This window comes from Barbatula barbatula, assembly GCF_947034865.1.
Source record: "Barbatula barbatula genome assembly, chromosome: 25".
In the NCBI taxonomy this organism is placed as follows: domain Eukaryota; kingdom Metazoa; phylum Chordata; class Actinopteri; order Cypriniformes; family Nemacheilidae; genus Barbatula; species Barbatula barbatula.
This window is the reverse complement of record NC_136788.1, coordinates 13,420,315-13,435,896: the sequence shown is the minus strand read 5'-3', so window position 1 is coordinate 13,435,896 and position 15,582 is coordinate 13,420,315. Positions and strand designations below refer to the sequence as shown.

General features: G+C 37.8%; 1 protein-coding gene across 10 annotated transcripts in view; it reads right to left on the bottom strand.

Moving 5' to 3' along the window:
- Positions 1–15,582, bottom strand: part of agbl1 (AGBL carboxypeptidase 1) — a 154,474-nt gene that overhangs the window by 60,645 nt on the left and 78,247 nt on the right. For all 10 annotated transcript variants that reach the window (XM_079450647.1, XM_079450641.1, XM_079450646.1 and 7 more), the window contains 9 exons: positions 14,255–14,316; positions 12,841–12,957; positions 6,807–7,258; positions 5,132–5,215; positions 4,752–4,844; positions 4,205–4,353; positions 2,381–2,468; positions 2,021–2,150; positions 1,637–1,790 (listed from right to left, as the gene is read on the bottom strand). In XM_079450647.1, coding sequence (XP_079306773.1) covers positions 1,637–1,790; positions 2,021–2,150; positions 2,381–2,468; positions 4,205–4,353; positions 4,752–4,844; positions 5,132–5,215; positions 6,807–7,258; positions 12,841–12,957; positions 14,255–14,316 — 1,329 coding nt within the window. The remainder of the gene's footprint in view (positions 1–1,636; positions 1,791–2,020; positions 2,151–2,380; positions 2,469–4,204; positions 4,354–4,751; positions 4,845–5,131; positions 5,216–6,806; positions 7,259–12,840; positions 12,958–14,254; positions 14,317–15,582) is intronic.

The following is a 15,582-nucleotide window of genomic DNA, read 5'->3' as shown; positions in this document are numbered from 1 at the left end:
ATGATACTTTCTTCCTGTTCCAGTCTAATGTACCGACGGACATAAATCACAGGTAATGTAAACACTCTTAATAATTGACAGATTCTGATCAACTTCCAAGTTCCAAGGTAGTGAGCGGGTCACTCCACATGACAATCTGCAGGTCACTTTGCTGTACCTCTGAAAGCCTGAGGGGACTGTCAGCATTCTGGCGAATTGGAACGGTCGTCCTTTAACCACCAACTGAGCCAGATGCTTCACGCCGGTCTACAGGGAGAACACTGCAGATGTCTCGCCTCAATATGCATCAGGAGACGGCATCTGGGCGAGCTGGGTCAGCGTGTCCCAGCACATCCCTCTGTATCTCCCGTCAAGCCTGACGTATCTATCTACAGCTTCACCTACAGTCACACCTGTCAGCCCCACTGCCGAGGTGGTACCAATGGGTTTGGGTTGCAGATCGTACACTGACACAACTACTGGCATGTTTTTGTAATAGGCTGACACAGATATAAACACTATCAAATAACTTCAAAGGGCGTGCTATTGTGAACTTCCTTACATGTGAAGTAAAATAAAGTTCACTACGATCTAAGGATGTCAGATCGATAAATTGGGATTAATCGGATCCAAAATGTTTTTTGTGTGTATAAATATATATATATATATATATATATATATATATATATATATATATATATATATATATATATATATATATATATATATATATATATATATATATATAATAAATATTTACGTTAGTTTTTATGAGGGTTGTAAACCGATTAATAAAGAAAAAGGCTGTGTTTACATAATATATTTCTGTGTACTGTAGCATATTCATTTTTGTATTTATAAACATTATTTATATACACATACATGTAGATATATTTAGGAAAAAACTTGATATATTTAGCAATAAATGAAATTGTATATAAAAAATTTTTTTTTAATATTTTTCTTGCTTGTCATGAATACATGCATGTGTATGTACGTTTTTATCAATACGAAATTACTATGCACAATCCACAGACATACATTATGTAAATACAAACATTTATTCTGGATGTGAATAATCGCGATTAATCGTTGTACAGACCTATTTTATAAAAATGCATTTTAAAATGTAATCTATATTGAACATATTTCTTAAATATATACATGTATTTCTGTGTAAATAAACGTAAAATAATACACGCTACACAAACAAACATATAAAGAAACTTTTTAATCAATTAATCGCGATTAAAAAGTTGAGTCTCTACTTTACCATGAAGAATAAGCATCAACCCACACGTTTTCTCTTTGTTCTTTAAGCTTTCCGTCCCATGGTGCAACATATGTTTCAGCTAGAGAGTCAAGCACTGACACCTCATCTCACCGTGTCCCCACAAGCATCCATCCACCCAACCACCCACCTACACACACACACACACACACACACACACGTAAGCTCCTCAACTCCTCCTCTGACAGGAGGTGTCAGACCTCAGCTGCTCCGATTCCCTTCAAGAGCTGCCAAACTATAGGAGCATATGCCCTCCATCTCACACATATACACATATACCGTATTAAACAGAAGCTCAGGTGTTCAGCACAGGTTTGTAGACATACACAAACATGAGTCATCGTGATTCATTTGTTTCAGACTCACGCAGCTGGTGCAGGTCTTTCCAAGCTTTGGAAGCGGGACAGGCTGTGATCGTCACTAAAGAGCAGGAGTTCCCCGCCAACGTGTCGCAGAGGTTATGACGTCTGAAGAAAACTTTTCGTGGGTCTACAGAATTCTCCAACATCTTCAGATGGGTCTGGGGAATAAATGCTAATTAACATTTGTTTTAGTCTTGAGTCATGAAAATTCAACATAAAAGTACCATTGTATCGCATACGTATAACCATAAAAAATTACTTTTCCACCAATCTTGGTGAGAAATAAAAGAAATGCATCCCTTGTCATGTTCTTGACATGTTATTCTACGTCTTGGACGCTATAGACCCTAGCGAGGCCACTCTACAAAGCACACAACATGTCGATCACCTTGAGGGTGGAGTAGGTGTAGGGGTAGTGGTACGCCAAGTAGCACACGTCATCATCATGAAGAAAGGTCACTGTGAACGTCATGGTGTAAAACTGAGAATTTTGACCACCTCTTGGGCAGAAATGATTTCTGTGGAGGAGTTAAAAACACAGTCCATTTATAACAGTTTTTCACCTCTTAAAGAAAGAAGATGTAAAGTGCAGAGAGGTGATGAGAGCGAAGTGATGTGGAAAGTTACTTGGAAATAGACTAGCTAAGTCAAATGAGTGTAGTTACATGTTAACTGCATGATGTGAAGTCACTCCAGATTTCAACTTTTGTACCTTACACGCTGTGGGTTTTTGGACCCCGGTTCTTACCTGTAATAGCAGTTCTCAGAGCCTGATCGTACCCAGTGTGGTCTTCCCTCCAGAGCTTCTCTTACAGAATACAACACAGGCTGCATGCCTAAAACAAGCACAACCATATATAAACCAATGTTCAATGGGAATCAAAACTACATTATTCAATTGCATTTTAGAACGAATATTCTCTTACATGTTCCCTACATAACATCATAATTCGGCGGCCATCTTAGCAAAACAATGAAACTGTAAATTTCAATCATGCACAAGACTAAAGCTGCACTTCCAAATTAATTTTAGAAGTATTTAGAATATACAGTCTCTGATAACAATCCACATAAACAAAACTAGATCATTACCCATGATACCTTGATGCACTTTAACCCGGCTGTAAAACCTCTGGCCCGGGGCATAAATGTTGACAGATCATTTTGGAATGCATTTTTTTTCATGGATGTTTGTTGGGAGTAAGTTTTACTTCAACTCGCATAAGGTCAACAGCGAAGGACATCTTATTTAATATAAAGACATAAAACCATGAGGGTGGGCCGGCGCAAGTCTCTTATAATGCCCAGCTGCACACCGAAATGAGAAAAAGACAGTCAAGGGCCATTGAAGGCACTTTATCGGAGGAGGAACTCGGAAATGCTGGAGCACTGTATTTTTCTGGGATATACGGCTGGTGTCAGATTTAAGAGATGCTCCAGCCCACCGCTGTGTTTGAGAGCAATGCCAGACTGAGATATGATTTAGCTGCTCACAATGAGGTGCTTTCTGAAGCTTCGAAAGCCACGTCTGTGTGTGTGCTGGTGGTGACGGGTAAAATGCCGTCAGGAGAATTCGAATAACATGAGTTACACGGAGTACATGTTCATTAAGAAACTACTGTCAATATGATGTAGTGAAACAGACGTTAAATATTTTACTTTTTTTATGTGGACTAAAATATACAAGCAAAAATGTTTAATGTTGTTCTTTGCATTTGGAATTGTTTGAAAATATGTTTACTATATTTTTATTATTTATACTCATATAAATGTTTTTTTAGGGTTGTTAAATGATTAATCATAATTAATCGCATCCAGACTAAATGTTTGTATTTGCATAATATATGTCTGTCTATAATAATTTTGGATTTATAAACACATACAAATACATGTATATATTTAAGAAAAATACGTTTAAAAATAAACAAACGTTTATATATAATTGAAACTATTGGTAAATATAAACAGCAAAATACATGTAAATATTTCCTAATTATTTATACATGTATGTGTAGGTGTTCATAAATACAAACTTTATATGCACAGTACACAGACTTGTATTATGTAAACACTGACTTTTATTCTGGATAAAATTGATCACGATTAATCATTTGACTTCCCTATATTGTTTCTTTAGAATTTCAAGTCTTTTTATCTTTTTTAAAGTTGTCACACTTGCATTAAGAGGACAATACCGACATTTTGCAATGTGTTAAATTTGATAAACACCCGAAAATTATTGCTGTATGAAAAATATATACCATCACATTCTTAGTTGGAAATAATACGGGTGTGAGCGAATAATGACAATTTTGACAACTGTCCATTTAAAATCTAGGTGGGAAAACAAAAAAGCTTGTAGGTTGTGCATAAAAGTACCTACAATGCAAGTGATAATGTAGCTTATCGCATTTTTTGCGCAAAACAAATGCCAACAGGATGATCAGAGAGTCGTGTGAAAGACTATTGCCACTGCCACAATAGACCTTATCAACCAATCAAAGCCATAGCAGCGCTAAAGCTCCACCCCAAAAGCCATAAAGCATTGACTGGCGGGTAGACATCATCTTACCGTAGTTACACTGGCTGTTTCCTTTCTCACAGTTGATGACATTAAATCGATAAGGCACTCCGGCCACCATACCACTGACTTCAAAATAAAACCACTGATAGTGTGCAGAGGAGTTGACATCGGCGTTGAGGATCAGATCATATTCGTGACTGCAACAGAGCGATTGAAAGAGAAAAATCAGACAAAACAGGGGTATGAAAGATAAAGAGCTCCGTAAGCAATCTTTCCTTAAACGACACAGAAAAAATATATCACTTCATCTCTATCTGATCTTCCCCTGCCACATTGCATTTGGAAAATATGACGTGGCTTCTTTTATTTAAGCACATCTGAACTGCTCTGCAGACAGCGTCTTTGATTTGATCTTGCGTGCGCTGACGAGACAAGCTCGCTGAAAGAGTGGAAACGCGGGGAAGAGAGAGGAATCACGAGTGTGATTGCCAACGTGCTACAAATGAGGCCCAAGGGCAATCGCGTAGCTGTCTGAGGCACGTGTTTGTGTGAGCGTGCTTGTGTGCGTGAGCTGCGTTGTAAAGCAGCGGATCACCTGCGAACTTGAATGGCTTTCCGCAGGTTCCCGCTCTCGAATTTGGAGAAGAAACGAAGGGAGCCGGAACACCCTTCAGTGGAACCCTGCAGACTGAATGACAGAGAGGGAAAGAGAGAGAGACAATTGTTTTGTATCGGTTATCTGCTGCAACCCACAAGCTACATTGTGGTAAACAGCAGATTGGGACCACAATTGTCTATCAACATCTGCACTGGGACACATTCTCCATTCAGGTTTATCACCCTGATCCTGACAGTCACGGACATGTTTTTAGCATAACATCTAGATGTTTTCCACGCCACTGAGTGTAGCATCTGATAATCATTTTTTTATAATGGCCTTTATGTAATGGCAGTGAAGTAATGGCAGTGTCTTACCTCGGATCTTCCAGGTCGAAAACAACCTTGTTGATGATGTCATCTGCGCAGAGAAGACGCTGGATGTCTTCGAAAACTTTCTTTCTGGAAAAGTCATTTGTAAAAGAAGGTCACTATCGAAGGACTGTTATAGTCATTTTGTTAGAGGTCTGTAATATCCTTATAAATAAGTTATTTAAAAAAGAATACATATTATATAGTCTGTTTTTCAAGAAACTTTTCAAATGCATAAATACTGTGTTGTCAACATTGAACATCACTTTTTAATCATTTTTATTGGTTAGATATTTACAAAACCCAGCGACAAACATAAAGGGTTAGTAACAATAATAATTTTTGCCATGATTTACTTCACTTATTTATCTTAAAGTCAACTTGCATCAAGCTGTAAATTGCTGCGAAATCAGCTCAACTTCTAAATCATTATTAAAATCTTATCAAATAAGTTATAAATCATTAATAAAGTAAGGAGACGCATTGTTAAACAGATGTTTTCCCCAGAATCTTAAAGCTGGACAAATAAGTTCTATTCGCGAATAAGTTGCTCTCAGTTTTGTCTGGATGATGCCATTTCCAAATAAACCTACAGTTCCCAAGATGGTAATTGGCTAATTTCCTCAATGCTGTTGTATATTTTGTATTTCCTGTCGGACGACAGAAGAACAACATCTTGTTCCTAATGCGAAATGCGGAAACCAATTTTTGTGCAAATCTCAGCCGGTAAATTAGTTCAATGAATGAGGAAAAACAGCAATGTTGTGGCCAGCGATAAACACAAAGCGCTTTCGACAAAATGTTTATTTCTTGTTTTCGCAGACAGAACAAAGTCATAAAAATGCACTTTCTCCTTCATCTAAGGTTCAAATGTGTGAGGACAAATCTCTCGATATAACCTGTTGAAACTACCACTTTCCAAATCCAGCGAATGACCGTGAACATTTTTTAAACTCATACTATTTTAATGTTTAATGGCACGTAAACATTGAATAAACACTCAATTCAACGATAAGGACAAAAAAATATGTCAAACCTAAAAACGACGAAATAAGATTCTGTCACAATTTATCAAAATTCAACAGGGGAATCGAAAAATACCTTGTGGAATTAAAAATGTGGGAATGTCACTAGTTGTTTGACGCTTCCTTCTTAAGACTCCAAAAATGGCTTTTTGAGAAAGAAAATGACACTAATAATCCCAATATAAATTTATCTTACCCTTGAGGAAACACAATAAACCTTGAAATGACGGAAACAAATGTTCATTTCTTATAATCTCTCCCTTGCACATTGAAGGAAGTTTTCAGCAAAAACGTGTTTTAAACCGAAGGGGCTACCGTAATGAGATATACTGTAGTTTTAAGGATTTTCTCACTAGTAAAAAGTTTTTGGGTGCCTAAGGAGCAAAGCAGACAGACATTGCAGAAAACTACCTCAGGCGACAGAGTTGAACTCTCAGAAAATATTTTAAGAAATTTGAGCTAATAGGGAATTTCTTTCGATTAAGTTTTATGTGTTTATAATAATTTGCAGTAATGACTGTAGCTGTACAAATGGAAGAAACAAATCTTCAAATGGAGGCATACTGTAACTGTAAGGGTTTGAGCCTCTATGGTGTCAAATAGCTTCCGGTTTAAATAGGTTTAAATACACAATAATGAAAGATCGGATTGTTCACCTCTGTACGTGTGGTGGTCTTTTAGCCATGGGCTCCTGTTTTTGTGGAGCCAAGTGACCCCAGAAGTCAGGAAAAGCCAGGATAGAGTATCCAGCGATAGATTTGGTTTCGGACGCAGTTGAGGCATACAGACGTGGATCATGGTTGGGAACGCAGGTCCCATACTTCTCCAAAAGCCTGTCCACCATGCTACTATGGCCCTCTTGGCTGTTCCTAGAACAGTTGAGGTAATGTTTGTGAAATTCCCTGGTTTGGAGATGGCTCTCTTCCTCAGAACCCGGGTTCTTGTCGTCTACCCCTAGGGATATGGTAGAATCTGAGCCGGGGGGTGACAAGGATTCCCCCTGGCTTGCTTTAGATCTTCTGCCACTAGGCGTCTCATTGTTAAAGTCTCCCTCCAGAGGACTGTCTTCATCCGAGCTTTCATCAAGCTCAGAGCTGGAATCCAAGTCCTGGAAAACATGTTTGATCAACTGTTAGTGAGAAATTGCAAAGCTAACATTGAGTTAACAGATCTCCAAAGGGCCTCCACAGACGTCAGCTCTTTATACTTGGGGCAACATCAGCAACTCTTAAATCAAAAGTGTAGAAGAAAACCGCACAAAGACAATGAGAGATTGCAGAATACATCACTCAAAAGATAGCCAGCTTTCCCCCGGGCTGGGCCAACCGCGCTTCACGCAGCACCACAAAATAAAAACGAAAAATAAATAAACTCTGAGGAAATAAAAGCATTGAGACTATTGAGAGAGAAATGCAAAAAAGGGATGAAGAAGTGTTTTTTGAGGATCCAGGGAACAGTGGGCACACCACTCGCTCTCTTTTCTATTGACTTCAAAAGGGTGATACTGACAGCAAATAGGGTCGTCCAATTACTGCCTTTGACAGGCATAAAATTCACTGTATCAAAATAGCCAAGGGCCCTGGCTGGTGTTAGAGCAACCAAATAACAACTTGAGCTCATGCCTCCGACTTTTCCATAAATTAAGTGGAGTAGGGCCTATGGTTCAATTTCCGGAATGACTCCAAAGGTACAGGTGTAGGGTAAGATGTGCCAGCGTGTTATTGCTATATTTGCAAAGGACCTAGTATTTATTTAATACAATAAACAGCTATTATAAGTAAAATCTTTACATATCAGATTATTTATTTGTCCTATATTTTACAAGGAATAATCCCATTGTGATATGACTCTCTTCTAAAAGTAAATCCTGGCCAAATTAGCAGCACAGAGAACCATTAAAAAACACACAAAGAATAAATAACAAACACATAAAACCACAAATATAAGAAAAAAGACTTCCAACAATCATATAAAAATACGTTAAAATTATGTCAAAGCAAACTAGTGCTGATCTACAAATACCATATTTTCCTAAACATACTTTTCTAAATTATTTACACTAGTATATATTTAAAAATATACTCTTTGTAAGTCACTTTGGATAAAAGCGTCTGCTAAATGACTAAATGTAAATATAAATAAAGACCCACTGAAGTGTCTTGGAATATTCGACCCACTGAAACCGTAAATTAGGGCGTCACGGCATGGCTCCTCCCTTTTTTTAAACAGCCAATAGCATTTGATTTACAACACAGCCTGGAATCCGATGAAGGAATTTATTTTGGTTTTAAAGCTTCCAGAGCACAGAAGACAAACACGACAACAACGATAAAGATAAAATAAAGATTTGCACATTAATACGTACAAAAAGTACACATTTGGCAATTAAACATTTTCTTAATATATTAGATGATAATCTGAAGTGCAGAATGATATCATAAATACGGTTTATATGTTTTTTGGCAGAAGTGAGATACTGGACACTTTGAATGCCTTCATTCTAAATATAAAGTGTTTGTCACAAGCTTTAAGATACCATCAAAGCTCAAATCATATTCATAAAAAAACAACTATTTGAATTGGACATAATTTAAAAAGTTAAAGGTAAAAAAACATGATAACATGATAGTAATACAACTAACCCTAATGCATGTTGTGTACCACCTTGTTTGTGACATCATATAAACGACCAAATCTTTTAGACCCTTGCTTCTCACTTTAGGTGATAGACTACATCCCAAACACTATAAAGTCATATTAGTTGTACATTTATCCTCATCCTGGAACTAAAAAGTGGCTCATTTTACGCTCGCTGTGATTTGCTGACTGATGAGAACTTAAGCAAACACTGTACAGATAAAAACCAAAAAAATCAGCTTCGCTCACCTCCCCAGAGAACATCTCCCATTCTGAAGAACGCCTTGCATTCCATCGCACGCTATGATGTTCGGCACGGGGAACATAAGCTGTACACCATCAAAGTGAATTTGTTAGATACCAAACTTGAGTACCGCACCCGCTGCCATTTCATTGCATTTAAATTTCTTTTTTTACCCTTACGCCCCTAAAAGAACACAACTTCCATGAATACCAATAGAGAAAGACACATTCATATAAATGAACCCACGACGTTTGCTGTACAAAAACGTTTCGGGTGTGAGGCTGCTTATGGCATCTCAGGGGTCCTCCGTGGTATCCGTTTTGGAAAGTGTAAATAACAACATGGAAACAATATAGCGGCGGAAAGGTTTTCAAAGACTGGTTTTGATCATGAAGTTGATACAGACAAGTGCAACGGCACCTTCGATGAGTTAAGAAAATGGGAATCGGGGAATACAGCGTTTGCTCAGATGTTAACGCAAGTGGGTGGAAAAAAGCAGGGACTCAATTCACAAAGTGAACGATTCCTAATGAATCTGGGGTCAATTCAGGCTTTTAAACCCATCCCTGCTAGTCTCAAAATCGGTTGACAAAAAACTCACATTGTGTAACTTGAGAATCAGAATTAAGCTGAGAATTTATCATTAGATTTAATAAATTCACTTTGTTTATTGTTTCTACCGACGTATACTCTAGGCTCAGGGTTAGAAAATAATGCGAGATAAATTTGTATTTAATATGGTATGGAAATGATCCTTAGGCGTTGGCAATGAAACTGAGAGTGTTACAAAACAAATAAACCGCACGCATGACAAATGCGTTCTCAGCAGAGAAACTTAAATGTTGGTGTCATGCTATAAAATGCAGACATAGTTTTCGACTCCAGGCTGTCCTGTACAGTATCACACAAAGAGTTGCAGATTAAAGGAAACTTTTCTCGCTCTCACACACATCACAAACTTTTATTTAGCCTATAGCATTTCTGACAGCTCTAAAGTTTTACACGCGTTGTCTTCTGTGGAAACTAGGCATTCCACTCATTCCACTCCGTAGTTGCCTAAATTGTGAATTAGCATTAGCAAATGCTTAGATCCATAAACATTGGGATGCTGAAGACTCAATTATATGCACCATAGTCCAGAAAGCTAACTTGGGTTCTATACTCCAAATCTGAACAAGGATGCATACTTTAACACATTCAAGCTATAATGTAATGCTAGCATGTCGCTACCTTTGTTTTGACCTCTATATTACAGGTGGCACACCATTGTCACGTAAGATTAATAGCAATAATCTGATTGCCGGGGACTTCCTGCTGTAAACTCTTTTCATCTTGGTATTTTACGCAGCATGCATAATGCAGCTATGCGATTACAACCCCCGTGTCAAATCCAGTCGCAGACTCTTCGCATCACAGTGGCATTTAATGATAATGGGGCGGATACATCAAAGGCCCGCATTGAGAAAGGAGGAATAAAACGGACCAATTCTTGAGGTTTGAGTTATTGAGCTGAACTCAAAACAATGTGTAAAAATCTTAAAACGTGTCGTCACATTTATTTGTATTGTGAGTAAATAAGTCATTTGTAGGGAGACAAACCGCTTGGCCTTCCTGTCTAGCCAATAGAATTGATTATAAAAACAATTAAATAAAAACAATTAAATAGAAACAATAAAATCTTAAATTAATGACTCATCATTTACTTCCAGAACCTGGAATTACAACATCAATAAGCCGGGAGAGGAAACGAACCGAGGAATGGGAGCTTTTCGAAGGCGCCAGTACATCATGTAGCTAACATCATTTGAATTAAAATAACGCCTGTCTAAATAAGGAGGGAGTCGAACGTCGATGAACCGTAGGTATGTTGACATTTCTATTAGTTTCAACTCATCCGCATTCTAAAGACAGCCACGCAGGGATTTCAGCGAGACGGCCGCGGGCGTGTGATATTGTGCTGCGAGAGGAGCTGTCAATCAAATGATACGAGTCCCTCCTGATGGGAAGGGTGGTGACACATTGAAAATGAAGAGTCACGCTGAACATATTACGAAACTTGAAATGTCATCAGTCATTTCCATCAATGCGCTACAGTCGACTGAATAGCAGTGTGGTTAATAGCAGATGGGTATAACCCTAGAGACGATTATTCAACATGCTATAAAAAATTGTTTGATATCTTCGTATATTTAATGGGATTCATTATGATTGTTTTATCTTTATAGTAAATGTAAGGAGTGAACAATACGAGAAGTGCGATGCAAAATTACAAAGTTTCAACTCTTTAAAAAAAGAAATACCTGTTGGAGGCTGGAGAGAAAAATTTGGTATGACATTAATAAAAAGAATAGCAAGTAAGAGTAATAATAAAAAAGTGTCTACAGCTATAATAATAATAATAATAATAATAATAGTAATAATTTACATTATCATTATCATTGTTATTATTATTGTTATCTTTATTATTTTTAGTAGTAGTAATAATACTGTGTTGTTATTATTATTGTTATTATTAGAAAATGTGATGCACGAATATACAGTTTGTATATTTAACTTCTTAATGCAAGGACTGCTCATATCATCTCCAGTTGAAATTTAAGCATTCAGCTAAAAATAAACCATTTCACAATGGGTCTCAGACTTTTGGACCAAACTCTATCAATCATTTCAAGTATTTTCAGGGAATATGGCAATAAGAGACACACAGGTATTTATTTTTCATGATTAATATGAAGCAGCCACATAATCACTGAGACCACCAGAGATTAGATGAATCATTTTTCTTATTTCCTCTGGACATTCTGCGAACAGTATATTCCTCTTTTTTCACGGAACTCTCCAGGTCAGCAAAAAACAGGAACAGAATCGCTCTATTAAGATGAATGGTGAGGTGAATGCGGCACTCTTGTGCGAAGCCGAAGCTCAAGTGTCTGATTTTTTTAACTGTAATGAGGTAATTTTCAGAACAAGCTGTGTCCCAGTTGAGCTCTGAAGATGCATACCGCTGCTTTTGCAGTAGGTGATGAAGTACATTTTGCACCTATCAAACTTTCCAGCTTCTTTTACACACACACATAGTCCATGTTCACTGCAGTGGCATATATAAACACTTCCTATAAACCTGATCCTGGGTGAAGAGTTTGAGATTTTAAGCTTTCACAGCTGACTGCAAGGAATGAAGTGTTATAAAATACCTCTTTGAAACATTACTCAAGAGCAGAATAGAGCCACAAAGGAATAAAAAGCAGACCGTCTTTACTTTCTAAATGTACATTTCAGGTCACGTTTTGCATCATATTTACATCAAAAAATGTATATGCATATTTCCTCTATTACCATTAACTATTTTCATAAGTATCACTAATATAAAGGTTTTCTACATTTTTATATTACACCTTTTATATAATTTAATATGTTAATATATTTGATACTTCAATTTCATATTTTGACAGTCAATGTCCTTGTGCTGTGTATTTCTACCATATATCCTATATATTTCCTACACAATATTTTAGTTTTTAACTGTACATTTCGTTCCTGTATTTACAATTCAGTACTGCAAAAAGCGCTATAGAAATGAACTTGAATTTGATCATTTATGAGGACTTATTATTGCAGATAATTAAATAAAATCCTTTTACTAAATATAAATCACCCTCTCCACCAATGAAACAACTTTTCAGCTTTTCAGATGATGTCACCAATCGCTCTTATATATTTAAAACGTCCAATCTCCCGCCTCAACTGTAGTATGGTAGTAGTCATTTCACTGAGACTCTGTGATTGTCACAGAACTCAGAGGGTTTTACCTGGAAGTCATGGTGCAGCTCAGGGCAGAGGCCCACATACTGACCCAGCTGCTCCAGGGGTCTGTCGGGCTCCGGACGGGGACGCAGCTTGTTGACATCCGTTTCCAGGTCATCCTCCTGCCATGGATAAAAACAGACCTATAACCGCTATTTACTCACAAGCTTCAATGCACACTGGCAGATACACAAGCAAACATTTTCCCTGTCAATCAGTGTGCGGACTGGGAGGTCATGTGACACACTTTGGCCAACAAACAGCTGTTATATTCTGACCTGCACTCTCCACCAAACAGCTGATGGCAGCTATATTATTTTCGCTTGTTAGCCATCACACCCACAGACACACAGTCAAAATAGACTACTTGCATACTACTTAGGGTAGATAGTATGCAATCAGGATGCAGTGCATGTGTTTGAGGTTGGGTTGAACCAAAACACAAATCTTGGGGAACACGATGACGTGCCAAATCTAGGCATGTATGCTTCAGTAGGCACAAAGCACCATGTGGCATCTCGGATATGGCAGGAGAATGGGGCGCAGACACAGAAATGAATAAATGCATTAGCAGTATCTGGAGAGAAAGCGTGCAGGGCAGACGAGGGTGCGAGCACTTTGGGTTTGGCGGTGCAGTCTCAGCAGGGACAGGATTGTGAAGTCATTGATTTATGGCTGAATCAGGGGACTATTATTAAAGTTATGTGAGAACAGGAAGTTGCTCGCGACGTGCTCCTGTCACGCACAGAGCCTGCTGCTCAATCTCATTTTACGAAGGAGGATAAATTTACGTTTCCGTCAACGGCCCAGCTAAAAATTACGACTCGGAATCGCAAGAAGCATGTGAGCGACGGACGGAGGTGCCACTTGAATTTACACAGAATTTACACAGGGCCTTTTGGGACGCTTTTTGCCACGGACGATTTCACACACACCGCTTTACGAAACAGCCGGTGGAATACATGTAATATAGAGGACGCCTCTGGAGTTAAATGGGTTGGTAACTCAATTATAATTCTGTTTTGAGTTATTCAACCTAATGTTGAACAAAACCGATGTGTCTCTTTCTTCGGTGAAATACAAAATATATTTAGAGAAATGTCTCTGTGGTTTTGTGTCCATACAATGGAGTTCAATGGGGGCAAATATACTGTAACTATAACTGAAAAATAACTTTAGAAATCTTAATGGTTTTGGATATTCATTCGTAACATTATTGTTTATTATTGTTTTGACTTGGAATTTATTTTAAAGGATTTATAGAGACAGACATAAAACCTAATTGATATTCATGAGCGATGGTGTAAAAACTGCATTTCGGGATGTTGCCACTTGAACATCTGTAACCCCGTCTGGCCTGATCCCTTGTGACGCCTGTGCCCTTGTGCTTTTCTTAAGAGCGAATCTGAAAACACTCACGTAGTCCTTGTCTGGATCTTCGTTCTCCGTGTCCTCGTCACTGTCATCTTCTAAACTGCCATCTTTCCAGCAAGACAGAGAGAAAGAAAGAGAGCAATACATGACAAAGACATAAATGTCACGATACGGAAAATATTTCAGTACAAATGTACACACTGTCTCCGATATGTGCACATAAAAGAAAAAGACCGGGCACCTCTAAAGCTCTGTTGTATCTATACAGAGATCTTCTACTTTATCAGATTAGATATGCTTCCCTGCTAAAAAATACCATGATCGATTTCCTTGGTGGTCTACAATTCGTTTTGGTTTTTGGTGCTAAAATGATGTCGGTCAATAAATAATGAAACTAGTATATATAATTACAGTCTTCTCTTTTTTGGAAAAACAGAGCAAAGAACACTCCCCGTGTTACAGGAAATACATCAGCACAAGATAGAAAAGTGCACACTTCAAGCTTGTTCACAGAGGAAACAAAAGCAGCACCAGCATCTTTGGTACAACAGATACTGGTGATGCTGGCCTTTCCAACAGGGTGCGAGGACAAGTAAAAAAAGCAAGAGTTCTCTTATTAAATCCCTTAGAGTGACATCTTTGAAAGGACCTTTAATTTCAGTGTATTTAAAAACATATTGAAACTTCAAGAGCTGTACTGACACGTCTTTCTGAGTCTGTTCTGCTGTCTGAGGAGATAACTGCAAATCAAAAGGATAAAATCAAGAGAATAAAACCAAACCTGAACCAAACGACTGCTTATAGGAATGTAAAACGGAGTTTGAAGTGTTTGCTTTGGCGTGAATGCAGAGCAAATGAACCATGCGATAAATGATGACAAGTAGTATATTTTACTGCGAGGTTGCGTAGTGATATAATCCGGTTTATGAGATCTAATAACATTAATGTCAGCGTCATATTAATAACAATCGCATTAAGGCAATTTTGTTTTTAAAGGGATCCCGGTCTAGTAAGCCTTGCATGCCTTTATACTGTATGTCGGAATCGCCTTCTACTTTTAAAAATTTGTAGTTAGAAACACAATAAATAAATACATTTCTTTAAATAAAAACAAAGTGCAGAAGCGACCTGCAAAAAGTGATTTTTCACGCAATTTAAGTTTAGCAAACCAAAGTTATGGTACAGTTCATATAAGGTTGAATCATTGATCGGGAATATGCTATTGGATTGTGAGTTTTGCCAACGATTTTAGAAATCTCAGCCTTCCTTCATTCAAATAGATAGGACTGCTGGCTTGCTATGACGTAAATAGCTGCCAAGAGGCGTTGCAAACATGGCCGTCGAGTGGCACAACTTCCGTAAATGGACTTTGT